This window comes from Oncorhynchus masou, chromosome 2 (assembly GCF_036934945.1).
Source record: "Oncorhynchus masou masou isolate Uvic2021 chromosome 2, UVic_Omas_1.1, whole genome shotgun sequence".
Classification (NCBI taxonomy): domain Eukaryota; kingdom Metazoa; phylum Chordata; class Actinopteri; order Salmoniformes; family Salmonidae; genus Oncorhynchus; species Oncorhynchus masou.
This window is the reverse complement of record NC_088213.1, coordinates 43,324,265-43,345,906: the sequence shown is the minus strand read 5'-3', so window position 1 is coordinate 43,345,906 and position 21,642 is coordinate 43,324,265. Positions and strand designations below refer to the sequence as shown.

The following is a 21,642-nucleotide window of genomic DNA, read 5'->3' as shown; positions in this document are numbered from 1 at the left end:
AGCCTGAAATGTGGCAAAAGGTCGCAAAGTTCAAGGGGGCCGAATACTTTCGCAAGGCACTGTAAGCACTCAAATGAAATCAAATACATTTAATGAAATAAAACCCGAAGATGTTAACATCATTCAGCTACTGTAGCTGCCTACTTAACATCAACAGGCAGCACTAGTAGCGCAACAATTAAAAATAGACACCAAAAGTAAAGTTCCTGGAGATCATAGCGATCTGACTCCCCCCTACTGTCCGAACTTGGAATATTCCTGTTCCTGGCCTTGGGCCACTGACCTTTAACCTGGTTGTTCTGTTCTGCATTGTGTACTATTCTAATAACTTGAAGTTTGATGGAATAACCCTTTAAACTCTCCTACACTACACATCCAAAATTAACATATTGTTGTTATTGTGCTTCCTTTTCAGGCTCCTTGAGCAACATTTCCAGTGATGTCTTGTCAGCCAACCTCAGCTGTAATGATTCTGGCACCAATGAGACCTGTGTGGTGGGGGAGGAGGAGATGGGAAGCCCCTACAAAGCCGTGGAGATGGTCTTCATCGCCCTGGTTACAGGCTCCCTTAGTTTTGTCACTGTCACAGGCAACATCCTGGTGATGCTTTCCATTAAAGTAAATCGGCACCTCCAGACAGTCAACAACTACTTCCTGTTTAGCCTGGCATGTGCAGACCTTATCATTGGTGCGTTCTCCATGAACCTCTACACGGTCTACATCATTGTGGGCTATTGGCCCCTGGGACCTGTAGCGTGTGACTTGTGGCTGGCCCTGGATTACGTGGTGAGCAATGCTTCTGTCATGAACCTTCTTATTATTAGCTTTGACCGCTACTTCTGTGTCACCAAGCCCCTGAGCTATCCAGCCAGAAGGACCACCAAAATGGCTGGGCTGATGATTGCAGGTGCCTGGATTCTTTCCTTCATTCTTTGGGCCCCTGCTATCCTGTTTTGGCAGTTTATTGTTGGAGAACGCACGGTTCCACCAGGAGAGTGCTACATCCAGTTTCTCTCCAACCCTGCCGCCACTTTCGGCACAGCCATCGCTGCCTTCTACCTGCCTGTGGTCATCATGATGGTGCTCTACATCCACATCTCTCTGGCCAGCCGCAGCCGGGTGTCCAAGCAGAAGCCCGAGGCTGAGAAAAAGAAGAAGGGCCTCAAGATACCTAACCCACTCAAGAGCCACATCCTTAACAGACAGAATAACAACAACCCGTCCCCCAAGCCCAGTCTGGAGTCCTGCAACACCGGTGAAGCTGTGAAGAATGGCAAGATTGATGTGTCTGTTGTTTCCACCAAGCCTGACGCTAGTGTCAATCCAGAAGAGAAAGAGAGTTCCAATGGCTCCAGCACAGCCAGCATTGCCCCCCAAAATGCCAAGGAGAGGGCCAAAAGTGAAGCCATTTCCGAGGGGTGCCTTGGCATTGCTCCAGCACCTGCTCCTGCACCTGAACCTGCACCTGCAGCGGCAACCGTTAAACTCAACCCTGCCTCTAAATGGTCCAAGATCAAGATTGTAACCAAGCAGGCTGGTGACGAGTGCATTACTGCCATCGAGATTCAGCCACCCATCCAGGGGGGCGAGACCCGCTCTATCCCAGTCAACCGCCCCCGGAAGGTGGCGCGCAAGTTTGCCAGTATTGCCCGCAGCCAGGTGAAAAGGAAGCGCCAAATGGCAGCCAGGGAGAAAAAGGTGACCAAAACCATCTTCGCCATCCTGCTTGCCTTCATCCTCACATGGACCCCGTACAATGTCATGGTACTCATCAGCACCTTCTGCCACTCCTGTGTCCCGGACACTGTGTGGGCCATCGGCTACTGGCTGTGCTATGTCAACAGCACCATCAACCCAGCCTGCTACGCCCTCTGCAACGCCACCTTCAAGAAGACCTTTAAGAATCTCCTCATGTGCCAGTATAAAAATATTGGAACAAGATGAGCTGGAGCATACATATGCTGAGGGGTAATATTACTAAGACATCTGGAGGGCTGAGTGGTTACAGAGAACGGGAGGAGGGAGCCTCCACAGGGAGCCTCCACAGTCATGTTTATCAACTTATGTCACACTCAACGCTCCTCGGAGATGTCTTAGCCACAGAAGAATAGTAACATCTTAGCTACGTCCAAATGATACAGTATGAGTATGATGGCCAATGTGAGGATGGGGCAAACGAAGAATCTGAGATCAGCCAAAGTTATGGAGTCCAAACATGTCTCAGTTGTTTTCTTTTCCCCCCTGGACCCTTATTGCGATGACCAACAAGGACTAATTCGTATCCACTGAAACGTGGTAACAATCTTCAAAAAGCCCAGCTGAACGTCTGTGGACTAAGGCCAGGGCCAAGACTTCAGTCATCCCTCTCCGAGATACCACCACCAACATAGAAGACCGTGAGGGCAGTGTTACATAATGTCTGGGTGTACGGCAAAAGACACATTAAAAAGGAGCTTGGAAATCTTCCTTTATGCAACAGTATCAAAGGAAACGAGCATGAAATGTCCGATGAAACTATCCATTTCCTCCTTTCCTTCCTCCTTGAGGAATTAGAATTGATTAAGTCCTCACGGAGATGGAGGTACTCCTTCACATCAGTGAATCCTTATCATAATGTGATATGGAGAGCAATGTGGTCACGACATGATATGGAGAACAAAGACGATATGGATCCTTTGTTGTTGCAGACTGTCTAACCTCAAGGCTAGTAGCACGTACGTCAACATGCTGCTGGTGACTTGAAATACGTTGTTACCCCTGAGAGTACTGTAATGCATATCCATTCACCTCCCACTGACCAAAATATTGATGTATATGTTTTGATCAAAATTGATCTTCAAACATGACAAACTGTTGATGGCAGTACAAGGCCAATGCATAAGTTAACAACCGGTGTTTGGCTCCAAACAATTCAATTATCGTGTCGTTACGTTACAAGGAGAAACACCCGCCGGCAACAATAAAGCTTTAATTCATTGCCAGCTTCACAATTATGGAAGTGTTGTGTTTTTAAATTTGGCCTTCACTGCGACTGGAACTGCCGGTATAAAATACAAAACACTTGTTTATAGGGGATACTTATCTCGAGAGTATTAAACATATTTTCTATGTTATCTCCTGCCTAATTATGAATGTGTAAATAGAAGGCCATTGTATGCTCTAAAAACTGCAGTTTCTCATTTCATATCTGAATGTTTGTACCTCTCTTGTATTATGTTTGTGATTCACACATAATTTTACAAATTGAATATAAACAATATATATATATATAAATATATATATATAACTGTATGTATATGCAAGAGATATTAAGAGAGTGTATTTCTAAATTGATTTAAAGTCAGGAATTTGGGGGGAAAAATGTAACCCGTTGTTTTTTGGTGACTTATATTTGTAAATGTGCCACTATTCTCCATGTTGGATTACAATGTGTGAAGTCCAGCTTGTACCTCCCCAGCCTATATCCATATTCACGAGGTCACACCAATGATTAGGTGGGTAATATTACTAGCTTATCTAACTGGTTCAATGCATTTTCAAAGAAGGACCTTCTAACAAAGAGCTAAATGCATAAAAGTAGGGATTAGTGGGAAAATAACTGATGCTGTCTGGGCATGACCTGGTCATATAAAATGGCCAGCTACGGATGTGCATCCATATAAAACTGATTTTGAAATGATCATGGGGTCATTACTGTGGTGGTAAAGATGGATGAATAATCTTACTTTAATTCCTGAATATCACATTGGCATGACAGGCTGGGTGCGACCCCCCCCCCCCCACCCCCCCACCCCAAAAAAAAGGGTGAAAGGGAGAGTGTAAAACATGACCACAGTTTCCTGTAGTATGGCCCCTCCCCTAAAACAACTATCCAGAGACAGTGTACAGAGGATTGTATCTTTTTCTAATGCTTAATAAAATATATTGTACCATTGGAATAGTATTTTAAATGATTTGACATGTACAGTATGCTTTCTGATGTAATATACAGTATTAATGGAATATATTTTGCACGCCACGAGTATTACCAGTCATTGCTAGGTAGTGATATCTGTTGGAGACAATGGGAGGAGAGCCGGGGCCGGTGACCGATCAGTGACACAGTATGAGCTCATGGCTGTGCTGAGAGCCCAGGGGAGCACCGGGTCCAACAGGAGACCCTCAGAGCCAAAGCACAGCAGCACAAATTATGGCACCACGACTTCAGGTCATACACTCAGCAAGGCCCTGTGGGCTTTATAACAAATCTACTGGTTTGCCCTGTTTTAAAGGTAAATTGGTGTACTCATTCAACCATGCCTCTTTGACGCAGTAATGATGAGACATCGCCTGACATTTGACATCATTATCAACTTGTGCCAGACATTTTATTACTTGATCTTACAGGTCAACAGTAACATAGTAGTGAACATGACAGTTCCTGAAAGCCTTTTCTTATTAAAGGGGGCTGAATGTACTGATATAGCCTCGGTTTCAATTGTACTCATTAGGAAATTAAACTGAGAATGAGATATGGGTCATGAAGGCGTGCTTTGATGTGGGTGTCTCTTGAGTGTTTTTGCAGGTGGGAGGCGTTTTACATTCACTTTGCCAAAACCCTACACAGTTACAGTCACTAACCCTTCTAGATAATATGAAACAGTCTGACCAGGTCTTGTATCTGGAAGTAGCCTGGCCTAGGCTAGCAAGCTAGCCAACTTATTTCGCCCATCAGCTTCAGCCAGACGGTGTGTGACTGTTACAAAGTTGGTTTGACTTCAGTCTATCTGTGGGACTAGTTCGGGACCATCAATATATTACACAATGTAAATGGGAAAATATTTAAATGTTGCACACCTCTTAGTTCTCATTAAATGCTTACAATATTTGTATATGCATTTCTACAATTTATAGTTGGTTTGAGGTTTTTATGTCATTGATATTTGGAGCTATTGACATTTAAAAATATTGTCCCCTGTACATTGTGTAGTTTACTGATGGTCCCTAACTAGCCCATGTACATTGTGTAGTTGACTGATGGTCCCTAACTAGCCCATGTACATGGTGTAGTTTACTGATGGTCCCTAACTAGCCCCATAGGGATATCCAAATTCAAACCAAATGTACAATGGCCAGTGTGCTGGGCACTACTCGGGTGCTGCCAGCTGTGGGCAGGGATGAAATAAACCCAACTGAAGGAAAATTGTTAGGTACGCTTCACTCCTAGTAATCTCGCAAATCTCAGTTTGGGACGAGACTGACTTTATGACCAAAATGATCATATTTACAATTTGTAGTACATTTTGACACTAGAATACATGTTTCCGACACATATTGATGCCACATAGGCCATTTTCAACCATAGACATAGTTGTTTTGATACAGTCTCTCTTTAAATGCATAAATGTAGTAAGTTAAATTGCCACAAACATTTATTAAGAAGAAACATGAAACAACCAATAGTAAAAATTCAGAGAGTTTATTTAAAGTGGTTGATTTTTTTCTGTTCCAAGGGTTTGTGTAATAATAATGACAGTAATTACAAAAATGAGAGTACAGATGAACTGTGCGAAGGTGTGTGCATGTGTGTTTGCAAAAATATGAACACAGCAGTTCAACTCAAAATCGCCTGACACCTTTTGAAGTATATATATTATAAAACTAATTGTTTTAACAATACCACTATTATCTTCACAAAGACAATGACTGCATTCTCATGAGCATTCAAGTTCAGCTTTGTATTGTACATGAAACACGTTGAGCTGACGGTCCTCAGTTGACTAGAAAAATAGTTGATTTGCATCTCTCTACTTTTACTAATTGCACACGCAATTGAAATCCACTCATCAATTCTGTTAGTAATACTAATTGGTAGTCAAGAGAAAACTATAACAATCACAACAATGTAAGATGAACATTTTGAATTGAAAAAAAACCTCAAGCATATTATTAAATGATCTACTGGTTAAGAAACAATCTCAAACAAGGAGCTTGGTCTTGACTCCAGTTGAACTAATGTAAAAGGTGAAACTCTGGAAAACGTTACACATCACAAGGGTTAGGTAGACCAAGAACACTGGTGAGGTCAAAGTATTTGTTTCATTGCATAATACAGCATGTCCAGAACTGGAATCTTACTAACATTATGGAAATATCAGAACACAAGCGGGCTAAGTTGCCAGGCCACCGACAGCTGGAAATATGTGAAAAGAATTGTGTTTGTCTACATTTGTGGTATATTTGGTCAATATTCAGAGACATTTAGTGTTTGTTATACTGTATTTGAAGGAAAGGCCCATTTGACATCTCATAATTCACTTGTGCATATTATGTTTGTTGAAAAAGCAAAGGATATTGCGTAATAAAATCAAACCAATCACTTGTTCAATGTGGACTCATCCACCTTTTTAGTTCTCCTTCCCTCTTCCCTTCTTTCCTGTGGGAAGACATAGGGCCAATTCATCATAGATTCCTTGCTCAATATGACGTACTCATTTGGGGATAGGAATGTTACTTTTTGCATGACTTAAATGTCTACTTCTCACCTTTGGCCTTTGTCTTGGTCTTTGCGGGGCATGGCTTAGACACCTTGATGGTGGGTTGGCACTCTGCGTTGTACAGGGCCTTTTTCAGGGTTCCAGACCGGTTCTTGGATCCAGTAGCTGTGTCACACTCACCCCAGCTGCCAAACTTATACTTGCAGTCAGCTGAAATGGCAAAGGTCAAAAGGGAAAACCGCTGAGTATCAGGAACACACTACAATAGAGCTTGCCTGGCTACCCAGACTCCTTGCTCTGGCCAAACGCTACGCCACGCCCACATACGTTCGTTTCTTCCCCGCAATGAGTCTGGATCTGAGTACCTCCCCGACCCTTCACCGAATGCAAACACATTTGGGCCGTCTGAATGGTCCAGAAACTGATAGTTTGGGCCAGAGCCAGAACACATGTGGGTAAAGCAATGGTTTGAAAATGTGTCGTTGGCTTTGATACTCTGATTGGTTAGAGACAATCCAATTGCTTTGCACAACGCCCCCCCCCATGCCCCTCGCCCCAACATACAACTTCAATGATGGCAGTCTCAGACTAAAGTATGTCGTGAACGACAGAGCAGCGGAAGAAGTCGTCAGGCTATCATAGAACAGTCTGAAGATAATGTAGTTCTATAGTTTTTTTTTGCGGTTATGTCAATTACTAGGTATTTACTAAGAAATGACATGATACAATTCTAATTATGTAGTAATAAGCTATGAATGAAATGTTTGCTATATTTTTGATTAACTGACCACCACTTTACACTTTGAGAATTATATGGCATATCAAGGGAAATGGAATCATCTATCAATGTATAATTTCTACCGCCGAACTCCTTCTTCCAGTTGCAAGGCACTTTGCATTTCAGTTTTCTCATCTGGTCGTTGCAGGTGCCCTCTCTGACACCGACTCCACAGTCTCCGTTGTTAGGCACACAGCTAGCATAGCGCCACTCAGCACAGTCAGAGGCACCACCCTTGGCCCCTTTCCCCTTCTCTGCGAAACAAAAATAACAAGATGACAGAAATAATATCAGCAATATTACAATTAGTCGTTAGTAAGGACAGGTTTCCAACTGAGGCTTTATGAACCTCATGAACGGTGAAACTGTCATGCTAATCCTACAACTGTGCATGGCAAATTAAAGCAATACATAGCAAATCCCTTACCTTTCTTGTTTTTACCTGCTTCAGTGGTGACTATCATCAAGGCCACCATAAGCACCACAGCTGTTGAGAACAAACCCCGCATACTGGAGAGAAAAGAAGAAAACAAAAGACGGAAAAGAAGAAAAAACATGCCATTAACAATTGTGGCACAAGAAATAATGTTGCCATTATGTAGGTTATATTGCTGATGTTCCTCCGTTGTGTGTCTATAATTGAGATGAGAGTTGAAAGAGCACGATCAAGGTCAACTATTGATCGTTACCAGCTATAATCAAACCAATTCACAATGAGTGGTTCTGTACTTTAGAGGTGAAAGGTGAATAAGGGATTATGGTCAAAGAGTAAAACACATCATGTTATACAAAATCCATTACATTAAACAGTTTTAAAGCTTGACACTCGAGCATGTGAAAGTGAGAACTGGGAAAATACATGTGAGAGGGCTGAAATATTACATAGATTTTTTCCTATGATCTCATGACTCAATTTAGGGTCAATCAAACCAACTGTGAGGAACACAACCAGCAATGAGGATCAATGGGTCATGAGCTACTCACTCCACCCTTTCACTTCCCCTTACACAAAACAACATGTTTTCCAACATGAACACCAAACAAAATACAACATTTTATTTTGTGACAAGCAGTGCCAGGAATATGTTAGAAAACAAAAATCTACAGTTAAGTTAGAAGTTTTACATATACCTTAGCCAAATATATTTAAACTCAGTTTTTCACAATTCCTGACTAGCAAAAATTCCCTGTTTTAGGTCAGTTAGGATCTCCAATTTATTGTAAGAATGTGAAATGTCAGAATAATAGTAGAGAATGATTTATTTCAGCTTTTATTTCTTTCATCACATTCCCAGTGGGTCAGAAGTTTACAATTGTTTAACTTGGGTCAAACGTCTTCCACAAGCTGACACAACTGAGTCAGGTTTGCAGGCCTCCTTGCTCGCACACGCTTTTTCAGTTCTGCCAGCACATTTTTTCTATGGGATTGAGGTCAGGGCTTTGTGATGGCCATTCCAACACCTAGACTTTGTTGTCTTTAAGCAATTTTTCCACAACTTTGGAAGTATGCTTGGGGTCATTGTCCATTTGGAAGACCCATTTGCGACCAAGCTATAACTTCCTGGCTGATGTCTTCAGATGTTGCTTCAATATATTCACATCATTTCCCTTCCTCGTGAAGCCATCTACTTTGTGAAGTGCACCAGTCCTTCCTGCAGCAAAGCACCCCCACAACATGATGCTGCCACCCCCGTGCTTCACGGTTGGGATGGTGTTCTTCGGCTTGCATGCCTCCCCTTTCTCCTCCAAACATAACAATAGTCATTATGGCCAAACAATTCTATTTTTGTTTCATCAGACCAGAGGACATTTCTCCAAAAAGGATGATCTTTGTCCCCATGTGCAGTTGCAAACCATAGTCTGGATTTTTCATGGCGGTGTGGATATAGATACTTTTGTACCTGTTTCCTCCAGCATCTTCACAAGGTCCTTTGCTGTTGTTCTGGGAATTATTTGCACTTTTCGCACCAAAGTACATTCATCTCTAGGAGACAGAACACGTTTCCTTCCTGAGCAGTATGGCGGCTGAATGGTCCTATGGTGTTTATACTTGCATACTATTGTTTGTAAAGATGAACGTGGTACCTTCAGGCATTTGGAAATTGCTCCTAAGGATGAACCAGACCTGTGAAGGTCTAGAATTTTTTTGAGGTCTTGGCTGATTTCTTTTGATTTTCCCATGATGTCAAGCAAAGAGGCACTGAATTTGAAGGTAAGCCTTGAAATACATCCAACCGGTACACCTCCAATTGACGGATGTAAATTGGCCAATCAGAAGCTTCTAAAGCCATGACATAATTTTCTGGCATTTTCCAAGCTGTTTAAAGGAACAGTCAACTTAATGCATGTAAACTTCTGACCCACTGGAACTGTGATACAGTGAATTATAAGTGAAATAATCTGTCTGTAAACAATTGTTGGAAAAATGACTTGTGTCATGCACAAAGTAGATGTCCTAAACGACTTGCCAAAACCATAGTTTGTTAACAAGAAATTTGTGGAGTGGTAAAAAAATGAGTTTTAATGACTCCAACCTAAGTGTATGCAAACTTCCGACTTCAACTGTATCTATATTGATGACACATTGAACACATTTCATGTCATCTCATTGTCACAATAGCGCTTCCCATCTTGGTGTATTCTGGTCAATGCATTGTGCATACCTTTTAAAGCTGAAATCCGTGAAGGGTGAAACTGTCATATCCAATTGGGCTATTACAACAACAAAGTTACTTCAAACAAGGAACATTGTTTTTCTTACTAGAACATCGTTGCACATGCAATGAAAAACCAGAATATGTACCGAGATTTTTTTTTACCACGCTGTCTTACACGCTCCTCTGTTTCATCAACAAAACAATAAAATACATCGCTGCAAGCAGCAATGGCCGGGGTTCAGCTATGGGCCCACTGTGCCACCATCAGGAAAAATTTGACACGTAGCCCTAAGACCAGTTACTCGGTACTGTTTACTACACTTGCCAAATATCAGAACTCAAAATCAAATTGATCATGCAATACAATATTCTTTTGATGTATTTTGGATCATTTTTAACGTCTTCTTCTCCTGAACCGCTGGACCGATTGGGACCAAATTGGGTATATAGCATTTAACCTCTAGCGTCGAGCAATCCCGTATCCGGGAGCGTAATCATAGCCTCAAGCTCATTACCATAACGCAACGTTTCCTATTCATGAAAATCGCAAATGAAATGAAATCAATATATTGATACACAAGCTTAGCCTTTTGTAAACAACACTGTCATCTCAGATTTTCAAAATATGCTTTTCAACCAAAGCTACACCAGCATTTGTGTAAGAGTATTGATAGCCTAGCATAGCATTAAGCCTAGCATTCAGCAGGCAACATTTCACAAAAACAAGAAAAGCATTCGAATAAAATAATTTACCTTTGAAGAACTTCGGATGTTTTCAATGACGAGACTCTTAGTTAGATAGCAAATGTTCATTTTTTCCAAAAAGATTATTTGTGTAGACGAAATAGCTCTGTTTTGTTCATCACGTTTGGCTAAGAAAAATACCAGAAAATGCAGTCACTTACAACGGCAAACTTTTTTCCAAATTAGCTCCATAATTTCGACAGAAACATGGCAAAACGTTGTTTAGAATCAATCCTCAAGGTGTTTTTCACATATCTATTCAATAATCTATCAGTGGTGGCAGTTCTCTTGTCAGAAGCAAACGGAAAAATACTGCAGCTGGAGATTGCGCAATAATTGCAACGGAGGACACCAAGCGACCACCTGGTAAATGTAGTCTCTTATGGTCAATCTTCCAATGATATGCCTACAAATATGTCACAATGCTGCAGACACCTTGGGGAAAACGTGGAAAAGGTAAGCTGACGCCTAGCTCCTCCACAGCCATATAAGGAGTCATTGCCATGAGGCGGTTTCAAAAAATGCGGCACTTCCTGATTGTATTTTTATCTGGGTTTTTTCTGTAACATCAGTTCTGTGGCACTCACAGACAATATCTTAGCAGTTTTGGAAACGTCCGAGTGTTTTCTTTCCAAAGCTGTCAATTATATGCATAGTCGAGCATCTTTTCGTGACAAAATATCTTGTTTAAAACGGGAACGTTTTTCATCCAAAAATTAAAATAGCTCCCCCTATATCCAAGAAGTTAAGGATGCAAGACTAGCTGAAACAATATGGCAACTATGAGCCAATGAGCTTGCATGAATGGTTTTTCCTGTCCAACAGCACCACAATGTGTCCAAATTCAACCATACTTTACAGGTTAGCTAGGCTGGTCATGTTGTTTGAGGTATGTTTCTGATAAACCCTTAAAAACAAAGGCACTGGGGCAAACAGTGGCAATGTTTCCCCCTTTACAGATTTCAGCTTTTAATAGTCTAGTTCAAAAGAAGAGGGCAGCAACTCACAGATAAAGAAGTAGCCCTATATTACTGAAATGTATGGATGTCTATAAGGGATCCTCCTATCCTGTCAAGTTCTGAGTTTATATTTATTCTCTGACTTAATTGAGTTAATGTCTATTCTTTCTGCCAACAGTCCCAGAGCTAGCAGCAGGGGATGGACGGCAGCACCAGATCACCATGGTGAATGCTAACCCACCTGCTGGGAGGTGATAGGGGTCACCCTGACAGGGAGAGCTCGATGGAAGAGGCTTAGTTTGAAGCCATTCTTCTGTGGGACACAGGGGAACTGCATGTCTCTGTCTGGGTTAGAAGAGCTCAGTGATGTGCCGGGACAAACAGGTCTTGTATTAGTTTGAAGAACACCCACAAAGAGTAACTCAAGAATCTGATTTCAATAACCCAAAACAAGGTTGCCTATAATACCAAATCCTTGATTTTGTGGTGGGAATCTAAAAGTATTTCACGCTTCCCCATCAAAAGATTTAGGGTCCTTGTTCAATCAATCTGCTTCCCAGGGTAATAAAAACCGAAACATTCCTTCCCGTTATGCAAAGAAGTGTTTGGAATATTATGAAGTTTATTTTTGTGACATACAATCAACATTCAAGGCAAAGGATGAGTGTTTTCTGTGGTTATGATTAATTAGGACCCATCATTAACGACTGGCAAAATACACAAATCCTTCTAGTGGAATACAAACAATGAAGACATTGAGAACAGAGAATTGAGATCACACAGCAGCAGGGAACTAAGATGACACATTCTGGGCTGTTCACAATATGTCATGTGGATGTTACAATGCATCATCCTACAACACCAAATAAGATGCCAAATCGGCCAACCAAAATTGGTTCTGTGAAAGTTCCCAGAACATTTGTTAGGTTGCAGCAAATAATACAACAACTGTCTAGTTGTGCTGATGATTATACAATGTTTGTATGAAACATTTGCTTGATGTTGCAAGAACGTTCCCAGAACACATTTCGTCTGTTCTTTAATGGATCCCAGAATGTTTCATATGTTGTGGGAACCATCTGATTGTGGGGACAAGACAAAAGATCTGTTCCCAAAACACAAAAACGATCCACTTTTGTGGATGATTTTGCAATGTTTATTTTAGAATGCAAAAAACATTCACCTGATGTTATACTTTAAAAAAAGTTATTTAAATGTCCCTAAAACATTTATTTAGGTTATGGGAATATTGTGGGGATATGACACGACAGGTTCCCAAAACACAAAATCTGTCCAGTTTTGATGACATTCTTACAATGTTCGTATCAGGGTGCACAAAACATACCCTCAATGTTCCCAGAATTATCAAATTAAGTTTTGAACAGTCCATAGAGGTTTCATTCCTGTGTTAGTGTTATCTTACTGTTGAGGAAGTTAGAAATCCATGTAGAAACACGTATGCCAATTATTTGGAATCACAACTTATTAGACATTTATTGTACAAACATAGTTTTACCGTATTTTTTTTGATAGTCACAAGCAGGGATCAAACCTGGCCTTTGGAGTGCTATCCCTGGAATGAATCGACCGCGCGCCACTGCGATGTGACTAACACAAATATAAAGCTGTTTACACCTTTACTCTGATTTCCAGGTTGTGGTCCTTGTCTTTGCAAAAGACAGGATAACAAAATCGGAAAAAGAAGTATCCTCTATTATTTCTTTCTCTACCAATCTTCTTTCAATGCTGTAAAGGAGGGATGTTTTGACTTTTATTTTCCCAACAAAACTTGATTTCAGAATTCGTGTTCAATTGTTGCCTGGCAGATTGTGGCGAGGTGTACATAGACGTGCATATGTCCTACGACATATAGCCATAGTTTGGATCATAATTGAATGATCCACGAGAAACATTACGCTCCTGGTGGTGCAGCAAAGTAAGTGGCCTACAGGGCTTGAAGATGGCGGACTGCATGTTCAAATCGACTTCATTACCATTCTTGTAGATTTGTTAGGACAACCCCCGTATCAAGATATAATGATGTGATAAAGATTGGAATGCCATTTGTTTGAAAGTTTGGCAACTTCATACAGTATAATGACGTTACATTACACATCAAAGTTAGCAGAACATTGCAGCAATGTTTTCAGAACTAAGTGCATTATTGCTGAAGTATGTTTTTGGAACTAAGTGCATTATTGCTGAAGTATGTTTTCAAAACTAAGTGCATTATTGCTGAAGTATGTTTTTAGAACTAAGTGCATTATTGCTGAAGTATGTTTTCAGAACTAAGTGCATTATTGCTGAAGTATGTTTTTAGAACTAAGTGCATTATTGCTGAAGTATGTTTTTGGAACTAAGTGCATTATTGCTGAAGTATGTTTTTAGAACTAAGTGCATTATTGCTGAAGTATGTTTTCAGAACTAAGTGCATTATTGCTGAAGTATGTTTTTAGAACTAAGTGCATTATTGCTGAAGTATGTTTTCAGAACTAAGTGCATTATTGCTGAAGTATGTTTTTAGAACTACTTCGATTGCGCCAACATTTATTTTGCTGTAGTATTTTCAGGGAACGTTATTAGAACCATCATATCATACTATAACTTTTTTTTAGACCACTGTAGGAATATTCCCTGCCTGTTGTCATGGGGGTTTTGAATAACATATCCATCAACATGAGCAGAACGTTCCTGTATATCTTTCCTCAGAACCAGTTCTTATTGGTCCCACATTTTGTTTGCGGTAGTATGTTCCGGAACATTGTGTTATTACAATCCCTGGCAACCTAATGAGAACCTTAGGGGAATGTTTCTGTGGTAGTTTTTTTACAGATGTTGTTGAGAAAGTGTTAGTGAATGTTGGGAGAACATTCCAAGGACATAGCCACAGGAAGCAGGGGTGCTGCAGCACCTCCTGGTGAATTGAAATAAAAATAAATAAATATATGCTGTATATATTTAAATATATATATATATATACAGTACCAGTCAACAGTTAGTACACATTTATATTGGAATATTAGTGAAGAAATCAAAACTATGAAATAACAGATAGAATCATGTAGTAACCAAAAAAGTGTTAAACAAATATATTTGAGATTTGAGATTCTTCAAAGTAGCCACCCTTTACCTTGATGACAGCTTTGCACACCCTTGGCATTCTCTCAACCAGCTTCACAAGGTAGTCACCTGGAATGCATGTCAATTAACAGGTGTGCCTAGTTAAAAGTTAATTTGTGGAATTTCTTTCCTTCTTAACGTGTTTGAGCCAATCAGTTGTGTTGTGACAAGGTAGGGGTGGCATACAGAAGATATCCCTAATTTAGTAAAAGACCAAGTCCAAATTATAGCAAGAACAGCTCAAATAAGCAAAGAGAAAAGACAATCCGTCATTACACTAAGACATGAAGGTCAGTCAGTCCGGAAAATGTCAAGAACTTTGAAGGTTTCTTCAAGTGCAGTCGCAAAAACCATCAAGCAATATGATGAAACTGGCTTTCAAGAGGACTGCCACAGGAAAGGAAGACCCAGAGTTAACTCTGGCCCAAATAAATGCTTCAAAGTTCAAGTAACAGACACATCTCTACATCAACTGTTCAGAGGAGACTGTGTGAATCAGGCCTTCGTGGTCGAATTGCTGCAAAGAAAGGACACCAATAAGAAGAAGGGACTTGCTTGGACCAATGGACTTGCTTGGAACAATGGACATTATACTGGTGGAAATCTGTCCTTTGGTCTGATGAGTCCAAATTGGAGATTTTTGGTTCCAACCGACATTTCTTGGTGAGATGCAGAGTAGGTAAACAGATGATATCTGCATGTGTGGTTCCCACCGTGAAACATGGAGGAGGAGGTGTGATGGTGTGGGGGTGCTTTGCTGGTGACACTGTCTGTGATTTATTTAGAATTCAGAACACACTTAATCAGCATGGCTACCACAGCATTCTGCAGCTATACGCCATCCCATTTGGTTTGCACTTAGTGGGACTATAATTTGTGAGGAGAGTGATGAAGTGCTGCATCATGTCAATCAAATGTTTTTATAAAGCCCTTTTTTTACATCAGCCGATGTCACAAAGTACTATACAGAAAGATGACCTGGCCTCCACAATCACCCGACCTCAACCCAAATGAGATGGTTTGGGATGACTTGGACCGCAGAGTGAAGGAAAAGCAGCCAACAAGTGCTCAGCATATGTGAGAACTCCTTCAAGACTGTTGGAAAAGCATTCTAGGTGAAGCTGATTTAGAGAATGCCAAGAGTGTGCAAAGTTGTCATCAAGGCAAATGGTGGCTACTTTGTTTAACAGTTTTTTGGTTACTACATGATTCCGTAGGTGTTATTTCATAGTTTTGATGTCTTCACTATTATTCTATGTCTTCACTACTATTATGTGGTGAAGTCTTCTCTACTTTTATTCTACAATGTAGAACATAGTCAAAATAAAGAAAAACCCTTGAATGAGTAGGTGTGTCCAAACTTTTGACTGGTACGGTATATAAATAGATTTTCAACAACATTTGTGAACTAGGCCTGTATTACTCCTTTACGAAGTCTTTGAGTCTTTCGTCAGCACCCACCACTCCCCCCCCCCCTCACGTCGCCATAGCGGTAATCTTAGATAATGTCCTGCGAAGGTTCCCGGTTTGCTGGGAAGTCTCTGATGAACAGCACTCTTGTGTAATGCCCGTCACCCACGCGACTTACTAATCTAACAGCAACATTTGTTCCATTGGTTTGTGCCTGAGCCAATATGTCCAGAAGATGAGCAGGGATCGTAGCCACATCCGCTCACATTGCAGTATGCTCACATTGAACTTTCGCTTGCCTGCGGGCAGCCTTGGATAGAAAGGTCAGCCACAGCTGATGAATCAACAACTCACTGGAAAAGTCTGATCCATTAGAGGTTATCACCTCTCTGAACCATCGGCTCGTACTGTGTGAGGCAGAATGCCATAAGTGGCAGCCGTCTACTCACTCACCAGGGAGCTGGTCTACTGGAGAATCCACCAAGGCACTATCGTTTTATCAGGCAACTCTACAATTGGCTTCTGAAAGTGTTGTTTCTTTACTTGACTGCTCATCAAAAGGACTGCGAATGAAAGTGATACACAATGGCAAGGACAGCCGGCCCTCTGGCACATACGCTTGCTGCTCCTCTTCAAGCCAATTGATCAAATATTCTGTTGACCCAGTAAATCTGTATTCTGTCCTCAAAAACAGTAATTAAATGTTGATGGCCAGTGAGCATAATTAAACACTCCGAGCAACCACGAATCTCTGGAAACTCCCCATTCTCAACTCCCACCACTCACTGAATCACAATCTTTTTGTATCACTTGAAAAAAATGATAGAGTTCCATTTTCAAGTAAAAGCTGGCTTGTTTTTTTCTGCACCAGCTAGCAGTTCCAATGACATTCTTCCCCTGGCCATAAATGTCGAGGGGCTACTCCAGGCAACACTTTTGTCTTTGATGAAACAACACCCAGCAGGCCTCGTCTAACCCACTGAGCCTTGCCAAGGGTGAGGCCCGGAGCGCCCTCAAAATCTTTTATCGTTCTTTACGAATGCAGACACCCTGTATCAAAACAGAGCCTTTTCCTGGTCTCCTTTCACTCCATTCTAAAGGGCCACTAGACAGATATCCCATGCAGGGTCTTTGTTCCACACATCTGAATGTGGACTTAGCATACTGGGAGAAAGGTCATCTTAAAATACCACAGTTTACTAGAGCTAGCATGCCCAATCATTTGCAAAATATGCCTACAAAACATTGCTATTTTTTTTAAATCCGTGCCAATCATTTTTATCCATCAGTAATGCAGCTGTAACAGGAATGTTAGAATAGGTAGGTATCTGTGTGTAAGAGATCTTCCTTTCCCAACTATAAACATGTCATTATGAAACATCGCCCACTATTCACTCCCACCACAACTAACTTCCACCATCTACTCATCACACAATGGGATAAACATAATATGTATTGCCTGGCAGAAAGCAAACCAAATAGTTAAATTGGATCAGATACCGTAAAGATCGTATTTCGATTGACTCAAATGATGCTTCCTCTAATAATGGTCCTAGACCACTGTGATCAAATAGATAACATTAGATTTGCTAGATCAGTTCTACAACGAAACAATAACAACAACACATGGAAAGCAGGACTACACTGAACCTGAACAGCATAAAGTCACTCTTGTTTTTACTGCTAAGCAGCATTCCTCGTCTTCTCAGAAAAGTCACTGACCGCAACAACAACAAAAAAAGGATGAAATGCCCACTAAGAGAGAAGCTGCGGGGTAGAGGGTCACTCTAAAGAAAGACAGTTAACAAAGACCCAGAATGTCCTGGCCTACTTCAGGAAGGAACACTGAGTGGCCAACAAATGGCTGAATCACATGCTTTATTTGATCAAATATACAAAATATAGGTGGATTCTGGCCGTCAAGGACCAACAGCGCAAGGACAGAATGATTCACGTTACTGACTCAAATAGTATGAGTGCACTTTATCTACTGCAAGGACAGAATGATTCACGTTACTGACTCAAATAGTATGAGTGCACTTTATCTACTATAACGTCATTGTCGACAGCTAAACATCCTCCCTGCCGTCAGTCGCGTGAAAATGTGATCCCTTCTAGTTGAGGCATGGCAGTCATGACAAAATGGCTTATTCTCTAAAAGAGACAGTGGCCTACTTACTTCCCATTCCTTCCTATTTCAACATAACCAATGGGATACTCCATCATACTCCATGAGCAGTGAGAGAATAGCAGAGGGGCCACGCACCCACAAATCTCCGCTGAAATCAGGTTGAATGGTGCATTTGAATAGCCAGGATAGAGTTTTCCCTGTCTTTTCAAAGCTGTTTTCTCTCCCCTGATTATCTGTGCCATTGCCTCGAGGTCCATCTGCCAAGCTCACACAAGCTCTAAAGCCCCATGCTACCCCTCCTCCATTTCTAAAACCTAACCCGGAGGCACTAGCTGCATCTAGTGCGCCCACTAACTTTCTAAAATACAACTGGAAAAAACAAAAACAATGATAACAGCAGACTGAGGACTATCTTTTCCCCATTTCATCTCTACTAAAGTTGTGTTACTTGTAGCGTTATCTCTGACTGCAAATAATCTTTTACAGCCTCTTACACAGCCACTACTTTGGATGGGGGGGGGGGGGGGTTGAGCAAACATAGGTGGGGCAGCCATAAATTGTGGTCAGGTAAAAAACAAGTTCCTGGGCAGTGAAACACAAAAAAAGGAGAACAACTCTTGAGCGGAGTGGATAGCAGTGAATACAAGTACTTGAGGTTAGAGTCGATTTCAATGCTCATATTGTTGAGTTGGGGAATGTTTACATTGACTTTGCTTTTAGTCATTTAGCAGAAGCTTTTATCCATAGCCACATACAGTTAGTTATGGCTTAAGTGAAGTGTTCAGGTCATAAAATCCATTCATTGGCCCAAACAGAAAGCAAAAGATTTCTGGAACCTGAACACAATTCAAATTGTGGAATAAATGCTTATGCTTTACTTTAAGACGAACAAAGACATGTAGAAGTACACTTTCAAACTATGTAGCTTCGCTACATCTGAAATAGTAATGACTAAACATAATAATTTATATAAAACAATATTATTAAATTTCGCAGGATTTATCTCCTATCCTCCAAACTCAAGTATCATAGCTCAAAATAGTTACAGTAATGAGACCATACATTTAGAGGTACAGAGCCCCCCCCCCCCCACACACACACACACACACTACTTATCATCAACACTAGAATGTGTCACCCCTGAGGACGTTGTCACACAGTGCAAAATACAGCTATTAAACTCAAAGCAAAGCCGTTATTACAACAAAACGTAATTTGCCCACAACTTCTTCAGATCCCTAAACAGAACCGCTTGCAAAGTTGTAGAATTAAAAAAGTTCGTTCAATCGTTGACTTCATATTTAAGATTCAATTAAACATTTTTGATTCAACGAAAGTTTATGCCAATACGCAGTGCCACTGCGCTTTTTTGCGCAAATCACGTGTATGGGACAAAAGTTGGGTGTTCATTACTGGCAAAAGTTATGAATCTATGCAGTAAAGCCAACACATGGTGCATAAATTATTTAAAATACCATAAAACTAAAAAGAACAACTAAATAAAGAAACATACACACAAATAAATCATCCAAAGAAAAATGACTTCAATTGAGAAATTACACACGACACGTCTGTTATTCCCCAGAGGATTCCGATGATGGAGACTATATATTTTAACTATTAAAAGTGAGTAATGATAATGTTGATTTGGGTGATACAAAGTAACATCATTTTATCACTATACATTTGGACAAATACACATATATAACTTACTTGTTTCTTTGATCGTACTTCTTGGCGAGAGTTTATGGTCTTACTTTGAGCCACAATAGATTTTTTACAGTCCTCCAATACCTCTAGCCCGGCCCGCTTGCTCTTATTTGTCGCCCTCCCCTTTGTTTCTCAAAAACTAGTTTGAGCTGGTAACATTAGGGCCACATTAAATTAACCACCTCGTGACATCACCAACCCACGTGATGATTACGGGTCAAGAGACGCATAACCCCAACACCAACCCCTGTGCACCACTCGTCTAGGACACTAACTTTTTGAAGTTTTATTCTAGTGAATCCCTAGATGTATTATTTCACAGTCATTATTCTAGTGTTCTTGTTGCTACAAATCTTTTTTTAGGCCTACAAATAAAAAAAACATAAAAAAAACATTGATTACTATATTATATACCCATTCCAATTTCACCACCAGACATTATCACAGAGAAAGGAAAGCAGAATGATATGCTCAGACTACCTACTATAGACAGATACTACTATTCTATGGTGCCTACAGAATGCCTAGGGATGTATGCATCATGTTTTAACAGCACCACCACAGTAAATGGTTTACAGGAGGACAGCAGGGATTGAACAATCATTAGACCTAGAATTCTTGGTCACCCTGATTATGTACCCAGAGAGCTTGTTGTCACACAACAGCTGCCATTAGATAGGGACCCTGGATAAGAGCCATTTATAAACACCACGTGTGAGCCAGGAGGAGGCTGGTGGGAGGAGCTATAGGAGGACAGCTCATTGTAAAGATCCTAATAGAATTAATGGAATGGTGTCAAACACACCAAACATATGGAAACCACATGTTTTGACCATGTATTCAATTTCAGCCATATACAATGAGTCCGTCCTCCTGTAGCTCCTCCCACCTGCCTCCTCTGGTATAAGCATATGCTCGGCCATATGGCAGAGTAACAGTGTGGTGCCTAGATAGGCTGACAGTGTTGTACCGGACATCACCACATTTTCAAGAACCAGATGACTGTACGGATGAAATACAACTTATACAGTGTATGTCTGCATCTTATTTAGTATCGATGTACAGTATATCCAAGATGACTCTGTGACCTCAGGCCATGTGATTGGGAAATCCCAGAAGGGCAGGGGAGGTGAGTCGGGGCCACAATAGCGATCCGACCAGAATCTGAACCATAGATAGGGACATTTCCAATTGCCAGTTGGATAGCATGCCAACAATGAGTCAGAGCTAGGAGGAGAAAACAGCTGTTCAGTTTCACAAATGGACCAGACTGATAAACACACATCCAATACAACATCCAGAAGTAACTAGTCAGTATCCAATTACAGTATTTAATCGCTCCAGATGATGCACTATGATTCAGTTCTGACTAACATGACTCATCATTTTCAAACACATTGCATGTTGCAACACAGAGGCATTAAATACCATTTTGACTTTCCTTCAGACATTCTACATACACAAAATGACAGTTTGACTCACTGGGTTGGACCATCAAAGCCGAGGAGGTGGGACTCCATTCTTTTCTGGTTGGTGAAGGACAAGACATTACAGGCAGCAGAACACACATCATCACCTGCAGTCCCCTGAGGTAGATGATAGGTGTTAATATGACCTCATACAAATGGCGGGTTATTAAAGAGTGCGCTTTTACTGA

At 40.9% G+C, this 21,642-nt stretch overlaps 2 protein-coding genes across 3 annotated transcripts; one reads left to right on the top strand and one right to left on the bottom strand.

The window, feature by feature from the left end:
- Positions 1-411: 411 nt before the first annotated feature.
- On the top strand, positions 412-3,771 carry LOC135505286 (muscarinic acetylcholine receptor M4-like). Its single transcript, XM_064924526.1, has one exon. It carries the CDS (start codon positions 511-513, stop codon positions 1,942-1,944), a length of 1,434 nt encoding a protein of 477 aa, XP_064780598.1. The 5' UTR covers positions 412-510; the 3' UTR covers positions 1,945-3,771.
- Positions 3,772-5,442: 1,671 nt separating this feature from the next.
- On the bottom strand, positions 5,443-20,136 carry mdka (midkine a). 2 transcript variants are annotated; one of them, XM_064924549.1, is made up of 5 exons: positions 19,989-20,136; positions 7,697-7,764; positions 7,338-7,508; positions 6,525-6,686; positions 5,443-6,415 (listed from the first exon to the last, which is right to left on the bottom strand). In XM_064924549.1, exons 2-5 carry the CDS (start codon positions 7,761-7,763, stop codon positions 6,387-6,389), a joined length of 429 nt encoding a protein of 142 aa, XP_064780621.1. In that variant the 5' UTR covers position 7,764; positions 19,989-20,136; the 3' UTR covers positions 5,443-6,386. The 2 variants fall into 2 exon arrangements, with proteins under 2 accessions (XP_064780621.1, XP_064780611.1); XM_064924539.1 differs by having other exon boundaries at positions 7,682-7,764; positions 19,989-20,135.
- Positions 20,137-21,642: the final 1,506 nt, after the last annotated feature.